Source organism: Mobula birostris, chromosome 7 (genome assembly GCF_030028105.1).
Source record: "Mobula birostris isolate sMobBir1 chromosome 7, sMobBir1.hap1, whole genome shotgun sequence".
Taxonomy (NCBI): Eukaryota; Metazoa; Chordata; class Chondrichthyes; order Myliobatiformes; family Myliobatidae; genus Mobula; species Mobula birostris.
In genome coordinates this window covers 49625867-49644026 of record NC_092376.1, presented here as the reverse complement: position 1 = coordinate 49644026, position 18160 = coordinate 49625867, and the positions used below count along the sequence as shown (strand labels likewise).

Below are 18160 nucleotides of genomic sequence, written 5' to 3'. Positions count from 1 at the left end.
TGGCCATTTTTCTCAAGGCACAAACTGAGCCCTACAGTATATTTGCCTATATACTACAGTGATTAACTTTCAATACGAATTCATGGTCTGTGAAATAGAATACGGTATGGTAAAATCATGAAATTTACTTAACAAGTGCATGTTCTTTCTTCCTAATTTATTATTCACTCACATTAAAAATCAAAACATTTAAACATCCATGTCTTGCATTTAAAATTATTTAATATAAATTTATTAAAATGATGAGCCTTTTAATTACATTCATTCCCTCAATATACAAGTTTATAAATTTCTTCCCACTTCTATATTTTCCTAACTGTAAAATAAAAGTGCATGCTTTGACAAACTGTACATGTGCATTTGCCTAAAAATACCGGCTTCACTTTTAGGGATAAAAGCTTTATATGGTGGCAGGTACATAATCAATACTTTTTACAAAATTCAGATCTCCTGTAAATGTAAGAACTGACATTCAGAAACCAGGAATATCATCCAAAATGTTACTTCTATTTTGTACATTTGGTGCTACTGACTGGATTTGAATTTTTCGGCTTTTGTTCTTTGAAGCCCAAAAAGAGCATTACATTCAAATGCACTACTTTATTAGCAGCACTATTTTTATATGGCAACTTTAACGTTCATTTGGTTGACAGACATAGATTATACATACAATGTAAAATCAATGATCAAACAAGGAACATGATTGATTAGAAAATATTTTGCTACTCTCTCAAAAACATTTCAAACTGATGTACTGCTCACAGAATTTAAAGCAACAAGGACTCAAGCTCCCTTTGATAAAAATAAAATCTCAAGTGAGAACAGAAAGGACTGAAACTGCAAAACAGGGCATTCTGTGTACGAGAGAAAGCCATGTTAACATTTCAGATGTGCTCCTGCATCAGAAATCTGCTGAAAGACCTTCCCAAAATTGTAGGCTACCAACGTTTTTTTAAAACCAGAAGCCCATGAATTTATGCTTTTAGAATCGATGGCTTTAACAGCTGTGATTTAGATCCATCTAAAAAATGGATAAGGGAAATTCAGATGCCCCTTATGCATTTTCAGTTCCCTTTTCTGGAAGTGTACCAAAAAAAAAAAAAAAAATCAAAGTAACCATGTTATAAGTTTTTAAAATACTCATTGACAACAGGTAATATCAATGTTCTTAGCTTTTCAGCCAAATTCGAGAGGATAGAAAGATGTCCATAGCCATCAAAGCAGATGGGATGCAGCATGATTTGTTGCAAATCAGAAAAACATTCTGCTATTCAGTCTTGTGCCATGAACAGTATTATAATGCAGATTCCTTTGCAGGAGCCGAGCAATCCAAGAAATACTCATCATCAGTAGTGGTGTCTGAGTCTGGATCTGAGTAACAAGACATCTTCCGTTCCAAAACCCCTGCTGGTGTACGGTATGACTGTGGTGAAAGACTCTCCTCTGAAATTTTACTCCCTGTGGATGTTGAACTCAATAGTCTTATTATATCTGTGGGGTTTTCCTTGGGCCAGAACATTTTTATATCCACAGGAAAGTACTCATCATTCTTCACTGTCTGATCATTCATCCCTGGATCCATGTTTATTTCACTCGGGAATAGATCAAAAACATCCTCAATACGTGGGGAAGAGGCTTTCTTGTGAATCTCAGAAGGTTTCCACAATCTCTGCCGTTTCATCTTCTCCAAGTGTGTATCTTTCTTTACTGCTTCTTTAGAAACATTTCTTGTGCCTTCATTTCTATTTACTACCGCATCGCAATCAAGTCTGTTAAGGTATGAAGATCTGCTGTTATAATCAAATTCATTCCCATTGAAGGTCAGGTCAGAAAAAGACCCATAAAGTCTGTTACATTTTGTATAACTTGAAAACAAATGACTGGTCTTATCGTGTCTCTTTTGAGCAGTTGGCTTAGAATTTTGCCTGCTATCAGTGGAAAGTAAATCTTCCTGATCTCGTTCAGATTGATTATAATGTGAATGAGTATCTTTAGCAATCTGGCCATATCTATTTTGTGCATTCAAAGAATTAGGAACCTGGGAGCTTGTAAACCTGGAGTAATTTTTTGAGAATCTGGCTGTTCCTGCCTGGTAATTGTTTACCAGGGGATTATCTTTGTCAATACTAAATGAACGTCCTGTGTATTGGGAGAAATGACTATGTTTTAACCTATTATCTAAAATATTAGTTTCCATGAGTTCTGAACCAATTTGATTTTTTGGAGGAGAACAACACTGTAAGGAGTTCAGTGTATGTCTACTGGTCACGCGTGTTCCTGATATCCCACTCTCCAGCTTTAGTCCAGGGAATGTTTCCCGCCTGTATCTGATTATTTTTCTCTCTCCTCTTTTAATGTCATTGCCCTGTGGAGAAACACTGCCACTATTTGTTGAATAATTCCTGTGGTTATAGATATGTCTAGGAGACAGAACAGGTGCAGATGTAGATGGTGGAGAACTGTTATTGACTAAATTATCTATTTGTCCACAATGAGCATTCCACCTTTGATCCAAAGTGCCATCTTTAATTTTCATTGGCTTGCTCAAATATTTTCTATTCTTGCTGCATGTGACATCAATTGAAGATTGTTGGTCAGGCATAAAACCTGGTGATTGAAGGCTCACGTCATTTTTTGAGTTAATATCAATTCTTTTTGGCAATGTATCATTCCTTGGTGAGGAACTTAGAAATTCAGTACTGCTGTCTGAAGAAAACCTCATGTTATTTGGTGTCTGTAGTGAAGCTCCTCTGTTGTTTCGTGATTGATCTTTTTCTACATTCTTGAAACCTGCTACATTCATTTCAAAGTCGCTTCCAACTGGAGAATGAGTCAATGTCTTAATTTGCTTATTTTTAACGTCACTGGGCAAAAGTTGTTGGCTAGCTGGTAATGAAAATTGAGTGTTGACTTCCAATTTGTTCCTTTGTATGCAATCATTGTTCCTTCTACCAATTAAAATTTCATCAGTCAGTTTAAACGTCCTGTCTTGATTCCTGCAAGTAAGATTAGTGGTACGACAACGAGCATCTCTTTTAGGTGAAGATGGTGCACTATTTGCTTTACACAAAAGTTTTTGGTTTGACTTCTCATTAAGCATTTTATCACAACCCATATCAAAAATTCTGTTTTGCTGTCCAGTATTCTGATTCATATCTGTGATAGCTAGAACAGTTTGCAAGCCAGGTTGAAAATTTACTGCTAGTATTTTGCTGGTTTCTGCAGCATCCTTTTGTATGGATTTGTTGACAGCAGGTTTTGCACTGACAGCACCATTGTTGGGCAAATCACTCAGAGTCATAAATGAACTGCTGGAAGTCTGCTGGCTGATCACTGGGTCCAGCGATGGATTTATACACGTTGTGTTAAAGTTATCAATTTTCTTGCTTAAAATGGTGTCAGCAATAAGTGATGAATGACTCAGTGATTTGTTTTTATTGCTGTGTGCTGTAGTGATAGGAGATACTGGTTGAGTAACTTCATCTCTTGATAAAATGGGTCTTCCGTTTTCAAGATCATCAAGACTTTTGGGGTATACAACATCAGCAGCATAGTTTAAAACTTGATCTTGTGGCTTGTTTTCAATATTGTGTGCAATGTCTATGTGAGCTAAATGGCTAGCTAGTGGAATCAGTGGTGAAGGTGTACCCTTAGTCTCACCTCCATCTTGTAGGTCATAATTGTAACCAAGCGCTCTGTTAACAATTCTGTCTTCAATATTTGACAAGCATTTCTGGATTTTATCCTTCCTGTCATGTGTAATATTTGTAAGTATACACTGTTTGTTCAATTCATCTGTTGATGAAACTGTTTGGTATTTTTCATTTGGCAGCAGATGGCCATTTTCCTTGAGTGGAGTAGTCCTTGATCTTCCTTGCTTGCTGTCAAAAGTGATATTACCAGTCTGACATTGATCGGTCATTTCAGCTAACGAAGGAACGCTCTTTGCTTTATGTAAAAGGTTTAATTTGAATCTATTTGATGTTCTCTTACGACGATAGATGTCAGTTACCTTTGTTGTACAGTGCTGCAAAGTATTTTTTATTACATCTTTAATGTTTGCTGCAGAGGGATGATAGGTATGGGCTGAAATGACATCAGTAATCCTGGGTTTATTTTTTTCAAAAATCTCATTGATTCCTAATTCACCACTCTTCAGTAAATGAGTCAATGGCTCGTTTTGGTCTTGGCGCAAATCTGGAAGAGATTGTTGTCCATGTGATGAAACTGGACATCTTTCTTCATATTGGTGGTTTTCTGTTGTTTTAATGCTTTCTGCACCCAGGGTGAGTGGGGACTGGGTCAGTGACAATATTTTGTCCTGCAGGAAATTTGTAGAAGAGTTGAGCTCAGTTACTGAACGCGACTGTGTAGTTGTGGTGTTTGTTTGTAAAATCTCATTGGCTTTATCCTCAGTCATGACTGAACTTGCAGGTGAAGAATTCAAGGACTCACATTTTGTCATGTACTTGTTATCTGTTGAAAATGTTGGTATACTATTGGTATTTGTGGAAAGCTGTTCACCAATCAAAGTTAATGTTTTTGATTTGTCTTGTGCATTACTGTTACCAGTTCTTCTATAAAAAGTGATGCCATTGTTACTTTGGAATACATTTTGTACATTGTTTATTCCATCTGGTGTGAGATTTGTTTGAGATGTTAGGGCAGTAGATATATTTGGTGAAATTGCATTGTGGCCTGGTGGTTGGCAATGTTCTATATTTTTTTCATTGTCTGAACCCACAGAGATGTTGTCAATAAATGGAAAATGTGTGGGTGACTTGGTTATGTTTTGCATGACATTTGAAGGCAGCTGCAAGTCAGCCAATGAATCAGAGGTTAGTAATTCACTATATGCTCTCAATCCCCTACCCATTGTGATATCTCTACCAAGTGGGGTATGAGGTTGTGAATAGTCTTTGCTCATCCTTTCAACAGCTTTCGGAGATCTCTTACTAGTCGCTAAAGGAGATGGAAGTGCATTGTTTGTTTCATACAATAGCTTAAATTCAGATAGGTCCGAAGATGTCTTGTCATGAAGAGTTTCATTCGATGCATCATGTTGCAGTGCATCGTTATTTATTTCTATGTTAGTGGCTGTAGTCTTGGTATCAGTCAATACCTTTGAAGATGGGCTTGCAGCATGGGTTCCTGATTTGTTGTTTTCTAAATATTGGTTGATGCCTTTCCCAATATGGTTTCCATTATTGTCTAAAGGATGAACCAGGCCTTTGCTTGGATAGCTATTTGAAGTGTACCACTGAGTACTTACCCCAGTTGATGAGGTTGATGTATTAGTTTCAGCCAAATTTTCAGTTTTGCTTTGATCAGTAGGCTCTTCACCAGAAGGTGGCAGCACATTTTTCTTTATATTTGGGGTAGAAATAGGAATTTCCTGCCCAAACAGCTGAACTGAAGGCAAATCCAAATTTGCTGACATCGATCTATCAGTTAAACGTTGTACAGTGTCAGCAGGGCTGTTAGCTGGATCTGTTGAAGGATCAATGCTGCAATGTTTTCTGTTGAACTTTCCCAAAGGCTTATTGAACCCAGCAGTCACAACGTGAGCATAATTGTCAAGTGAGTAATTCAGTGACTCACATCTATTGCTGAGTGTGGTTCTTGCAAGAGGTGGCTGGCTGGGCACCAGATCCAAGTATGAAGATGCACAAGTAGCTTCAGATTTGCTACACTGTGTATGATCATCAGCTCTCAGCAAATAGTTTAGTTGCCTATCTTTGTTATACATCATAGACTGAGGAGAAACTTGATCGGTGACTCTGCTAGACACAATTGGAGTATTGATTTCAGATTTCAATGTCTGCAAATAGTCAAGACCTTTTCTGCTCCCACTGATACCAATATTGTTCAGACAGCGATCCTGTGACACGTATGCATTATTTGTGTCGGTCAACTGTTCAAAAACCACATTCGGTAAAGAAATTATAATGTTGACCTTGGAATCATCTGCTTGCTTGTATTCTTTAGCAATGCTTCCAATCTTGGTACCGTCATTAATGTTGGATTCCCAGTTCTGAAGTGTGCTTTTGGTACCATGTTCAATACTTGAAGAAACCCTCAAACCAAATGGAGTATCAGGTAGTAAAACAGCAGGGTTGTTCTCAGAGTGGTAATCTTCCAAATCCTTGTCCGTGCTCAAACTCACTGGGGAATGAAACAGCAGCTCATCTGCTTTGTTGTGACCTTTTGAAGGAGACTGCTCGCCAGTCAGCATATTCTGTGATGAAAATAGAATATTATTTCCAGGTTGGCAATTCTCAACACTTATAGTAGCCATGCTAATATCATTAAGTATCATTATCTTTTGGCTGCCATCTACACTCGTTGCAAGAATGCATTGGCCAAATTGTGAATTTTTTGATTTTAGGTTACTATTGGTTTCAGATTTGTCCTTTGGTAAATATTCATTGCCCTCACCGAGTAATATACCTTGACTCAGCTGTGCCTTAGTTATAGTGGAATGCTGATCCTTCACCGTTTCTGAGAATGTTTCACATCTGTTTTGTTGTGCAAGACTGCTATGTCCACCATCAGGGTAGTTTTCTGATAACTTGCCTTCAAAGGTATGTGTAAAAGCTCTAGGCATACATTGCATTGTTACACTTGATGAAGGGGCGATGGCCACTTCAGGTTTATAATTTTTCACATTATCAGCACCAGGTATTTCTGTCACTCCACCACTGGCTGTGTGTGATGGAGAAGGAGATGCTTTTGTAGTAATTGGTAATGGAAGTGCATGGCTGGGTTCAGATTTATAATGGTCAACTGTCCTGTGCGCTGTTACAGCAGTAGTGCTTGATGAGTCATCCAGCAACTGGTACTTGTAGCTCAGAACTTTAGGAGCTGCAATCCTATATGAAGGCTTAATATTTTGTATGTAATTATCATCCAAAGTAAAGCTGTTGTTTGATGACAATTTTTTGTTAAAAGGCATCTGGCTCTCATAGTTTGGAGACTCTGGTGTACTCACTTCAATTGAATTATTTGTTTCTGGGCCACATTGTACAATATTATTCATGCTTTTTAAGCTGACACCATCATCTTTTGAAGGATCGCTCTGCTCTGCACCGATATCAATGGAAATTACATTTCTTTGCAGCGGTGCAATTTTTGCATCCGCAGGAAGTTCACGACCCATTTCAGATTTAGTATTTTGTAACTGATCACCACCACCCATCTGCAAGGCAGCATCCATACGGCTTGATGTACATGCTGGTCCCCCATCACTCTCCTCATCAGCCGTGGGCAGTTGTAAACCATTTACCTGGATTGGTAATAAAGAATTGCTTCTTCCCTCAACCTTACAATCATTATTTTCATCATTTGGCAAAGAAGCATCAGTGTCTCTTGGTGTGGCAATTTCCATTCTTGTTTTCCTCAAAGTATTCACTGAAGGGGTTTCTGCTTTTAAGCTTGAAAACAAAGTGGCCCTTTCTTTATCATCCCTACGAAGCTGTAAGGAACCTTCATTACACTTTATTGGTGTAACACCATTGGTGTCATTTGACTCAGAGTGTTGCTTTCTCTTTCTGATGTTTATTGTAATACGTGAAGTAGCTCTTAGTTGACACCCTGGGCCCAGAAATGGAAGTGAAAAGCTGTGTTTCAGTTGGCTGGTGCGTAAAGAATCACTGATCTTGTCGTTTTCAGAAGTGACATTATTGTGATTTTGTAAATTAATACTGCACCTGCTGTTAGTATCTGTGGAAAGCAGAGGACGCGGATTGCATACCAGATCAGATGTACATCTATCTTCAGATGTACTGCCGTGTAATGTAACGGCACTGTCAGTTTTCTGTGAAGTCTTCATTAAACTATCCGACCAATTTTGCTGCGGCACCCCTTTATTACCTCTGCTGAGGCTCCTTGGTCCTGTCATTGAGCCTAACGGCGCAGGGTCACCAAGGTTGGCTGACTCACTTTCACAAATATTGTTTGCTGAACAACTTTCCTGCTTGGCGGAAACATCTTGAAGAACCCGTGACTCAACCAGAAGATCAAATAACGATGTTGTTCTTATTTCACGTTTGTTCTTTGGCAAAGAGCAAATAGAATTTGATCTTATTGGAACATCATGACTATTGATTATTGATTGATCCCAAAGCATATTTTTGGGCTGAATAGTGGAGGATGCTGGGGCAGTTTTTGAATTTGATGATATTCTATCGTTTGCCTTATAATGACCAGTGTCAACACAAGCACAATCGTCTCCTGGTTGCTCAGTAGGAAGAACATCAGAAGCCTGCCTTGCATCTTCTTCATTGCATTCAACAACGTGTGATGTTTTCTCAGTGCCTTCACTTAACTTTGCAGGATTCATTTCATCATTATTTCTGATGAATCTTGCTCGGACTTGCTGTGCACAACTTCTTACGCCTTCGTCATCTGTGGTACTTTTCTGTAACTCTGGACTGCTTACATTTTCTGTTGACGTAATGTTCTCTTGTTCATCAGCAGCTACAATATTTAAAAAATCATCAGAACATGGTAAATGCACAATGAATTTGCAAAGGAACAAAATAAAGCATTATCTTTACCCACAACATAACAAACACTAGAATTCACAGGTGTGAATCACAAACCACTGCAAGCAAGATTGTTGCTGGCAGAGAGATTAGAACAGGAAGACTGGTAAATGAATAATGTACATAAAGGAAATAACAAGAAGAGTTTTACGTAAAGCTTTTGCTTACTTACCATTGTTGGTCTTTGTTTCTGAGTATTGGCCAAGGACTTTATGGTGTTCATTATCAACAACGTGTTTATAAATGTCATGATACATAAACACTTTCCTTTTCATATGGGGAACTGCAGCCGGCTTCAGCCGTACCTGTGGTAAATTATGTTCACTTAATTGATAGTTTATTTGTGGAATTAGCAGCACAAATGACAAAATACATGCAAGTGTCCAGTCCTCAATCTAGCCACAAGCTCATTATCCATGGAATTCATCATCATCGGCCAAATAGCTTGATTGAGCTGGAATTTTCCATTCTGTTCCACTAAGAAATGGCAGTAAATGTGAATACATCTCTCCTTTTGAAATGGTTACCTATACTCTTGTGTAAAACAGAGGCATATGTAAATTCCACATTGTAAACTAATTACTTGTATTCATAAATCTATCCAAAGTTTTCATTGCTCAATAAATTTGAAGTTCAGAATTTTTCAGAGGTTAGGAATGGAGAAATTTCAAGTTACTGCTATTCTGTTACAGTGTGACTTGAGGGATCCCCTTTATTTGCTTTGATCTCTGCTCTAGCTATCCCCAATACAATGAACTGTTACTTAAATAGTTGATTCCCTGGAGGTAAACCAGCCCAACCTGAAATTCTGCACAACCCTTCATTGCTCTGAAGGGAGCAGGCATGGATACCTAACACTAAACATTTTACAGAAGATTCCTTGCCACATACCAAGGTCATAATTCTTTTGAATTTATTTTACCCTCAGGTTTTTTACCAGGGGCCAGTGCCTGCTTGATGTGAAATTGTTAGTGACCGTGTCCACAGACAAATTGCCAAAATTGTTTCCCTACATATTAATGGATAGGGAATTGTGCTCTCTCCACAGTATGGCAAGTGAAGAAAAATAAACCAACAAATCCAGATTCTGTTTGGAATTAATTGTCTAAATGAGCTTTCCATTCTTTTAACATTTACTATTAATTGTCTAGGAACAATCCAATAGGTATATTCAATTGGAGGCAAAGTACAATTTATATTTTTAAAAAATCACTATATTAAACAATTACCTGGAGTTGCTGAAACATGGTTTGTGATTCCAGCTGCAACAATTTGTGGCTACTGCACCTACCAAAATAAATACCATGTAATTAATAAAGAATGAAGTGGAAAACTAAGACTGTGGATACCAAAATATAAAATCATGGAATGCTGGAAAGGGAGAGGGGGAGGGGGAGGGGTGAGGGCAACAGGGAGGAGGGGGAGAACATTTCAGTGTAATGATCTTTCAATCACTGAACTGAAATATTAACTTTGCTTTTATCTCCACAAGGAACATGGTTGGTTTTATGCAGCGCCTTTTAAATCTTCACAATATCCCAAACCACTATACAGGCAATGAACAACAGGCTATCCCAGGTACATATGCTCTACTATAAGGAAGATCCCATAACAGTATTAAGTTGAACTGTCAAACGTATAGACTCTCCCGCTCTCCAAGGGCAACTGTTACTTTAAATATGGAAGCTGCTTTAAATGAAAGAAACTGATTCCACAAACAGTGAATTGAATAAGTAATTTATTCATCAGACCTGCTGGTTGTTAGTTAAGAACAGGTGACATCATGACACAAGAAGACAAGACTAATCATATTCTCACCTACAGCAATGACAATAGTACATGAATGTTAGCAGATGAATTATTTCCCCTTTAGTTATCTGTTAATTATGTATTTTTCCAGAGTTAAAGAATTATTGTTTAAATACAGTATGTGCTGATCAAAATGAGGGAAACATTCTGGAAACAACAGGAATATTGCAGATGCTGGAAATTCAAGCAACACACATCAAAGTTGCTGGTGAATGCAGCAGGCCAGGCAGCATCTCTAGGAAGAGGTGCAGTCGACGTTTCAGGCCGAGACCCTTCCTCAGGACTAACTGAATGAAGAGTGAGTAAGGGATTTGAAAGTTGGAGGGGGAGATCCAAAATGATAGGAGAAGACAGGAGGGGGAGGGATGGAGCCAAGAGCTGGACAGGTGATAGGCAAAAGGGGATACGAGAGGATCATGGGACAGGAGGTCCAGGAAGAAAGACAAGGAGGGGAGGGGGGGGGACCCAGAGGTTGGGCAAGAGGTATATTCAGAGGGACAGAGGGAGAAAAAGGAGAGTGAGAGAAAGAATGTGTGTATAAAAATAAGTAACAGATGGGGTACGAGGGGGAGGTGGGGCCTTAGCAGAAGTTAGAGAAGTCGATGTTCATGCCACCAGGTTGGAGGCTACCCAGACGGAATATAAGGTGTTGTTCCTCCAACCTGAGTGTGGCTTCATCTTTACAGTAGAGGAGGCCGTGGATAGACATATCAGAATGGGAATGGGATGTGGAATTAAAATGTGTGGCCACTGGGAGATCCTGCTTTCTCTGGCGGACAGAGCGTAGATGTTCAGCAAAGCGGTCTCCCAGTCTGCGTCGGGTCTCGCCAATATATAAAAGGCCACATCGGGAGCACCGGACGCAGTATATCACCCCAGTCGACTCACAGGTGAAGCGTTGCCTCACCTGGAAGGACTGTTTGGGGCCCTGAATGGTGGTAAGGGAGGAAGTGTAAGGGCATGTGTAGCACTTGTTCCGCTTACACGGATAAGTGCCAGGAGGGAGATCAGTGGGGAGGGATGGGGGGGACGAATGGACAAGGGAGTTGCGTAGGGAGCCATCCCTGCGGAATGCAGAGAGAGCGGGGGAGGGAAAGATGTGCTTAGTGGTGGGATCCCGTTGGAGGTCGCGGAAGTTACGGAGAATAATATGTTGGACCCGGAGGCTGGTGGGGTGGTAGGTGAGGACCAGGGGAACCCTATTCCTAGTGGGGTGGCGGGAGGATGGAGTGAGAGCAGATGTACGTGAAATGAGGGAGATGCGTTTAAGAGCAGAGTTGATAGTGGAGGAAGGGAAGCCCCTTTCTTTAAAAAAGGAAGACATCTCCCTCGTCCTAGAATGAAAAGCCTCATTCTGAGAGCAGATGCGGCGGAGACGGAGGAATTGCGAGAAGGGGATGGCGTTTTTGCAAGAGACAGGGTGAGAAGAGGAATAGTCCAGATAGCTGTGAGAGTCAGTAGGCTTATAGTAGACATCAGTGGATAAGCTGTCTCCAGAGACAGAGACAGAAAGATCTAGAAAGGGGAGGGAGGTGTCGGAAATGGACCAGGTAAACTTGAGGGCAGGGTGAAAGTTGGAGGCAAAGTTAATAAAGTCAACGAGTTCTGCATGTGTGCAGGAAGCAGCGCCAATGCAGTCGTCGATGTAGCGAAGGAAAAGTGGGGGACAGATACCAGAATAGGCACGGAACAGAGACTGTTCCACAAAGCCAACAAAAAGGCAGGCATACGGGTGCCCATAGCTACACCTTTAGTTTGGAGGAAGTGGGAGGAGCCAAAGGAGAAATTATTAAGAGTAAGTACTAATTCCGCTAGACGGAGCAGAGTGGTGGTAGAGGGGAACTGATTAGGTCTGGAATCCAAAAAGAAGCGTAGAGCTTTGAGACCTTCCTGATGGGGGATGGAAGTATATAAGGACTGAACATCCATGGTGAAAATAAAGCGGTGGGGGCCAGGGAACTTAAAATCATCGAAAAGTTTAAGAGTTTAACATTCTGGAGTAAGGTCTGAGCTTAAAATAACGTTAAACTATGTAATTATCTTTTACTATCTTGGCAGTCATACAGTTACAGGAATATGATCAACTAGCTTAACTTGGATGGTTTTAATGCAGAAATACTTTCTAAATTTACACAATTGCTTTGTTGTTGTTATTTTTGTATTCCATTCAAGGAAAGAAAAATAAAATTGTAGATCCAATTTGATTGTGGACTTTTCCTGGGAAAATTCAGTCTGGAGTGTCTCTAATGGGTGAGGCACCGGACTTTGGCATTCTGCAGATGGAAGGGGATGAGGGCCAGGAAACTTATTCCCTATACGTTGTACAGTATACAAGCACTGTTCTGACTTTGGATGGTATGACATAACAGAGTACACAGGCTGTACTCTGCTCATTACAATCTTAACAAGGGGTGAAGGCTTGGTTGCCATTGTAACCCTCCCCGAGATCACTTTTGTCTGACATAAAGAACAGAAATCTGCTTTGGGAAGCTGCAGTTGGCTGCTGCTAATACATGCAAAGCCAAACAAAGCCGATAAATGCAGATTTAAGAGACTTTGCAAAGAGAAATACTCCTCAGGATCTAGTCATGAGGTAAGATAAAACTCATTACATCAACAGAAAACATTGAGTCCAGAATCAATTTGTTGTTCAGCTCATGAACTTGTTCTACTTTGGAGAGAGAGAGTTTACATCTTAAACACAGAAGTCATAGTCATAAAGCACTAAGTCTACACCAACCATTAAGAATCCATTTATTTACTGCCTCCAACAGGGGTTTTTATTCTCCTCACATTCCCATAACCCAACTCCCTCAGATTCTGCCATTCACATACACACCAGTGGCCAATTGTTCTACTGACCAGACACGTTAGAAACATGGTGGGAAATGCACAAAGTCACAGGAAGGACGTGCAAACTCCACATAGACAGCGGCTATGTTCATTGGGAATTTGAGGAGATTTGGTAAGTCACCAAAACACTCAAATTTCTAATGCTGTACTGCGGAGAGCATTCCAGCTGGCTCTATCACCACCTGGTATCATGGGGGGAGGGTAACTACTGCCCAGGATCGAGGTACAGGTGAGCTGTAGAGAGTTGTAAAATTAGTCAGCTCCATCATGGCCGCCAGTCTCCGTAATATCCAGGGCACCTTCAAGGGTCAGTGCCTCAGAAAGGTAGCATCCATCATTAATGATCCCCACCTCCCGGGACATGCCCTCTTCTCATTGTAGGAAAATCAGAAGCCTGAAAGCACACACTCAGCGACTTAGGTACAGCTTCTTCCCCCCGCCATCTGATTTCTGAGTGGACTTTGAGTGAGTGAACACGTACATACATGTAGATTTACTGTAATTCAGTTTATTTTTACTCTATCATGCATTACACTGTATTACTGCCATAAAGTTAACAGATTTCACAACATATGTTGGCGATATTAAACCTGATTCTGTTCAGAGCTCAGAATTGAAACTGGGTCACTGAACCTGGGAAACAGTAGTTTGAATTATTGCACCACAGTGCCACCTGCTCCCATGCAAATGAGCTTGTATATTCCCAATATTTCAAGAAAACTTCAAGCATTCTTATTTATTTTACAGGTATGGCTCTATTTTGGTAAAGTGTTAAGTCTGGAAATGTACAATTTAAGAGTTAAACTCACAGCTCTTGCTCCAAGAGAGCCCCAGTGCTTTGTCTATCAGATTCAGCAGCAACAGCAGGACAGCTGGAAAAAGGATTTTCACTGTTGTCTCCTTTGAAATTATCTGAAGACTGCAAATCACTGATTACATTCTCCTCTTCTGGACAGTTTTTTGATTGTGCAAGCTTCAAGTCACTTAAAACTGCAAAAGAACAAGCAGAGGGAGTTTAAGAAAATTAGAATTAGAATTAATTTAACTTCTTACATCCATCTCACAACATGAGGGAATAAAAATCTTCACGTTGCGTCTCTGTTGGAATGTAGAATAAGGAAGGGAAATGTGGGATGATATTGGCCAAGCTCTAAAATAGTGCATATAACTGTTTTGTATACATGTGCATATAGTCAGGTATGCAATCAGATCAATGTGTACTGATAAATTTGACAGCCTGGTGAAAGAAGCTGTCTCGGAGCCTAGTGCAATTATCTGCATTGGTGGAATACAAAACTGTCCTGAGAAAGGTAATGTATGTTGATATAAATAGGAATAAAATCCAATTCTAAACTATTTATAATTATTAACTACAAGCCTGCAATTACACAAAATATTCCACAAAATTAATCATTATTGAGAATCGAACATTGTTAAACAGGCCTTTAAATTAGATTATTAGATTATGAGGACACACAGTTCTCTTTTATTGTCATTTAGTAATGCATGCATTAAGAAATTATACGTTTCTCCAGAATGATAGCACAGAAACACAAGACAAACCGACTGAAAACTGACAAAAACCACATAATTATAACATAGTTACAACAGTGCAAAGCAATACCGTAATTTGATGAAGAACAAACCATGAGTACAGTAAAAAGTCTCAAAGTCTCTCAAAAGTCCCATCATCTCATGCAGACGGTTGAAGGGAGAAACTCTCCCTGCCATGAACCTCCAGTGCCGCAAACTTGCCGATGCAGCATTCTGGAAGTACCCGACCACAGCCGACTCTTGAGTCCGTCCAAAAACTCCAAGCCTCCGACCAGCCCTCTGACGTCGAGCACCATCTCTGCTGAGCGCTTCAACCCCGAACCCGGCAACAGGCAAAGCCAAGGATTTGGGGCCTTCCCCTCCAGGGATTCTCCATCACACAGTAGCAGCGGCAGCGAAGTGGGTATTTCAGAAGTTTCTCCAGGTGTTCCTCCGTACTTCTCACAGCTGTCTCCATCAAATCAGGATTGTGCACGGCCCCTAGTTAACACATACGATATAATTTGGAATAGCTGCACGCGCTGCGTCGTGCCGCCATCTTCTCCTCCCTCCTTTTGTGAAAATGGTGAGGTCTATAGAATCCGAATTGAAATTAAAACCAACAAGTCCCAGGAAAGCTGTTAAAGAGGTTGCAGTGGAGAAGGTGGATGTTGAGGTTATTATTTTCCAAACTTCCACACATTGCAGGAATGATTCCTGCAAAATGGAGGATTAAAAATGCCACCCCAATATTTAAGGAAGGAGGGAGAGTGAAAATGGGGTAATATTGATCTATTAGCTTGGAGAAAATGTTGGAATCTATGATGCATTATGAACATCTTCAGCAGCATATCGGAATAAAGCAGAGTCAGCATACATTTGTGCGAGAAAGATAATGTTTCATTTATCTACAGAATTTGAAGATGTGACATCAGAATTGAAAAGAAGGAAACTGTGAATGCAATATACAGTGCCTATAAAAAGTATTCCGCCTCCCCCAGGGAAGCTTTCATGTTTTATTGTTTTACAACATTGAAACGCAATGGATTTAATTTGGCTTTTTTATGACACTGATCAACAGAAAAAGACATGTCAAAGTGAAAACGGATCTCGACAAAGTGATCTAAATTAATTACAGATATAGAACACAAAATAACTGATTGCACAAGTATTCACCCCCTTTAATATGACGCACCAAATCATCACTGGTTTTAGAAGTCACATAATTAGTTAAGGTGCCCTAGCTATATATAAACCTGTGTGCAGTCAAGGTGTTTCAATTGATTAATACTTCTGTACCAGGAAGGTCCAACTGCTGGTGAGATGGTATCCTGGCAAAAAAAAACTACGCCATGAAGACAAAAGAACACTCCAAGCAACTTTGTGAAAAGGCTATCAAAAAGCACAAGTCAGGAGATGGACACAAGAAAATTTCCAAGCCACTGAATATCCCTTAGAGTACAGTTAAGTCAATCATCAGGAATGGAAAGAGTATGGCACAGCTGTAAATCTGCCTAGAGCAGGCCATCCTCAAAAACTGAGTGACCGTGCAAGAAGGGGACTAGTGAGGGAGGCCACCAAGAGACTTATGACAACTCTGGAGGAGTTACAAGCTTCAGTGGCTGAGATTGAAGAGACTGCGCATACAACTACTGTTGCCCAGGTGCTTCACCAGTTGCAGCTTTATAGGAGAGTGGCAAAGAGAAGGCCACTGTTGGAAAAAAAACTCAAAATTTCAGCTAGAGTTTGCTGGAAGTCAGCTGGAAGAAGGTTCTATGGTCTGATGAAACCAGAATTGAGTTTTCTGGCCATCAGACTAAATACTATGTTTGGCATAAACCAAACATTGCACATCATCAAAATCACACCATCTCTACAGTGAAGCATGGTGGTGGCTGCATCATGCTGTGGGGATGCTTCACTGCAGCAGGCACTGGAAGGCTTGTGAGGGTACAGGGTTAAAATTAATGCAGCAGAATACAGGGAAATCCCGAGGAAAACCTGATGCAGTCTGCAAAAGAACTGCAACTTGGGAGAGGATTTGCTTTCCAACAGGACAATGACCCCAAGCACAAAGCCAAAGCTACACAGGAATGGCTTAAAAACAAAGTTAATGTCTTGGAGTGGCAAGTCAGATTCCAGACCTTAATCCAATTGAGAATGTGGCTGCACCTGAAAACTCTTCACTCACAATCCCCATGCAATCTGACAGAGTTTGAGCAGTCTTGTAAAGAAGAATGGGGAAAAATTGGCAGTGTCCAGATGTGCAAAGCTGATCGAGACCTATCCACACAGACTCAAGGCTGTAATTGCTCCCAAAGGTGCATCTACTAGATACTGACTTGAAGTGGGTGAATACTTATGCAATCAATTATTCTGTGTTTTATATTTGTAATTAATTCAGATCACTTTCTAGAGATCTGTTTTCACTTTGACACGAAAGAGTCTTTTTGGGTTGATTAGCATCAAATAAGCCAAATTAAATCCACCGTGATTCAATGTTGTAAAACAATAAAAATGAAAACTTCCAGGTCGGTGGGGGGGCAGGAAAAGAGGGAGTGAATACTTTTTAAAAAGGCACTGTATTTGGATTTGCAGAAATGTTATGATAACATCTCACACAGGTTGATCAAAGTTAGAGTACATGGATTTGGAGATTATATACTGACATGGACTGAGAACTGAAGATGAAGATGATGAACTGATGTTTTTCACTAGAGTGGGTATGACTACAGCGATCAGCGGTTAGGCATCAGATTTTAAAAATCTATATTAATAATTTATTTGTGGTCACCAATTATCAGGAGTTCATATTTGCCAATGATGCAAAATTAGGTGGGAGAGCAAATAGGGAGGAGGATCTAAAGTAGTTTACAAGGAATACAGACATTTGCATAAATTAACAAAAACATCAAAAAGGATCTAGTGCTTTCCCGGGATGCATGACAAATATACTCTATTCGGGCTTCCAACCAGGTACAGGGATCAATTTTAACCAACGTTTCACTGATAAACTGTGCCATCTTCATTGGAGATGATGCCTGGGCATGTCTAGTCCAGTGGTATTTACACCCCCATCAGCAGTCCCTCCTGATTGGTTAGTCCTCCATCCAATCAGGTTTCCACTGTCCCACCTTGTTTAGAATCAAATTCTTGTTCTTACTTGGAGCGGGACCTTCGTCTTTGTTAAAATTCTTTTCCTTTAGTTTTATTTCAATGGCTTCCTTTAGCAGGTGGTCCCAAAAGCCATTGGCACGGCACAGCAGTTTTATGCCATTGGAAGTCAATTCTATGGGCATTTCAAATGCAATGTTCTACTACCGCCGATTTCTCCGGGTAACTCAGATACCCGTGCTCTTCGATGCAGGTTTCCACCTTGTGCCCCATCTGGCCGAAATACGCTGCTCCACATTCACAAG

General features: G+C 40.1%; 1 protein-coding gene across 1 annotated transcript in view; it reads right to left on the bottom strand.

Annotated features, from left to right (window-relative positions):
• Nucleotides 1-208: 208 nt before the first annotated feature.
• LOC140200180 (uncharacterized) overlaps nucleotides 209-18160 on the bottom strand; it is a 33648-nt gene continuing 15696 nt past the window's right edge. The window contains exons 3-6 of the mRNA XM_072263102.1: nucleotides 14018-14198; nucleotides 9776-9833; nucleotides 8719-8851; nucleotides 209-8478 (exon numbers count right to left, since the gene is read on the bottom strand). Coding sequence (XP_072119203.1) covers nucleotides 1295-8478; nucleotides 8719-8851; nucleotides 9776-9833; nucleotides 14018-14198 — 7556 coding nt within the window. The 3' untranslated portion in view covers nucleotides 209-1294. The remainder of the gene's footprint in view (nucleotides 8479-8718; nucleotides 8852-9775; nucleotides 9834-14017; nucleotides 14199-18160) is intronic.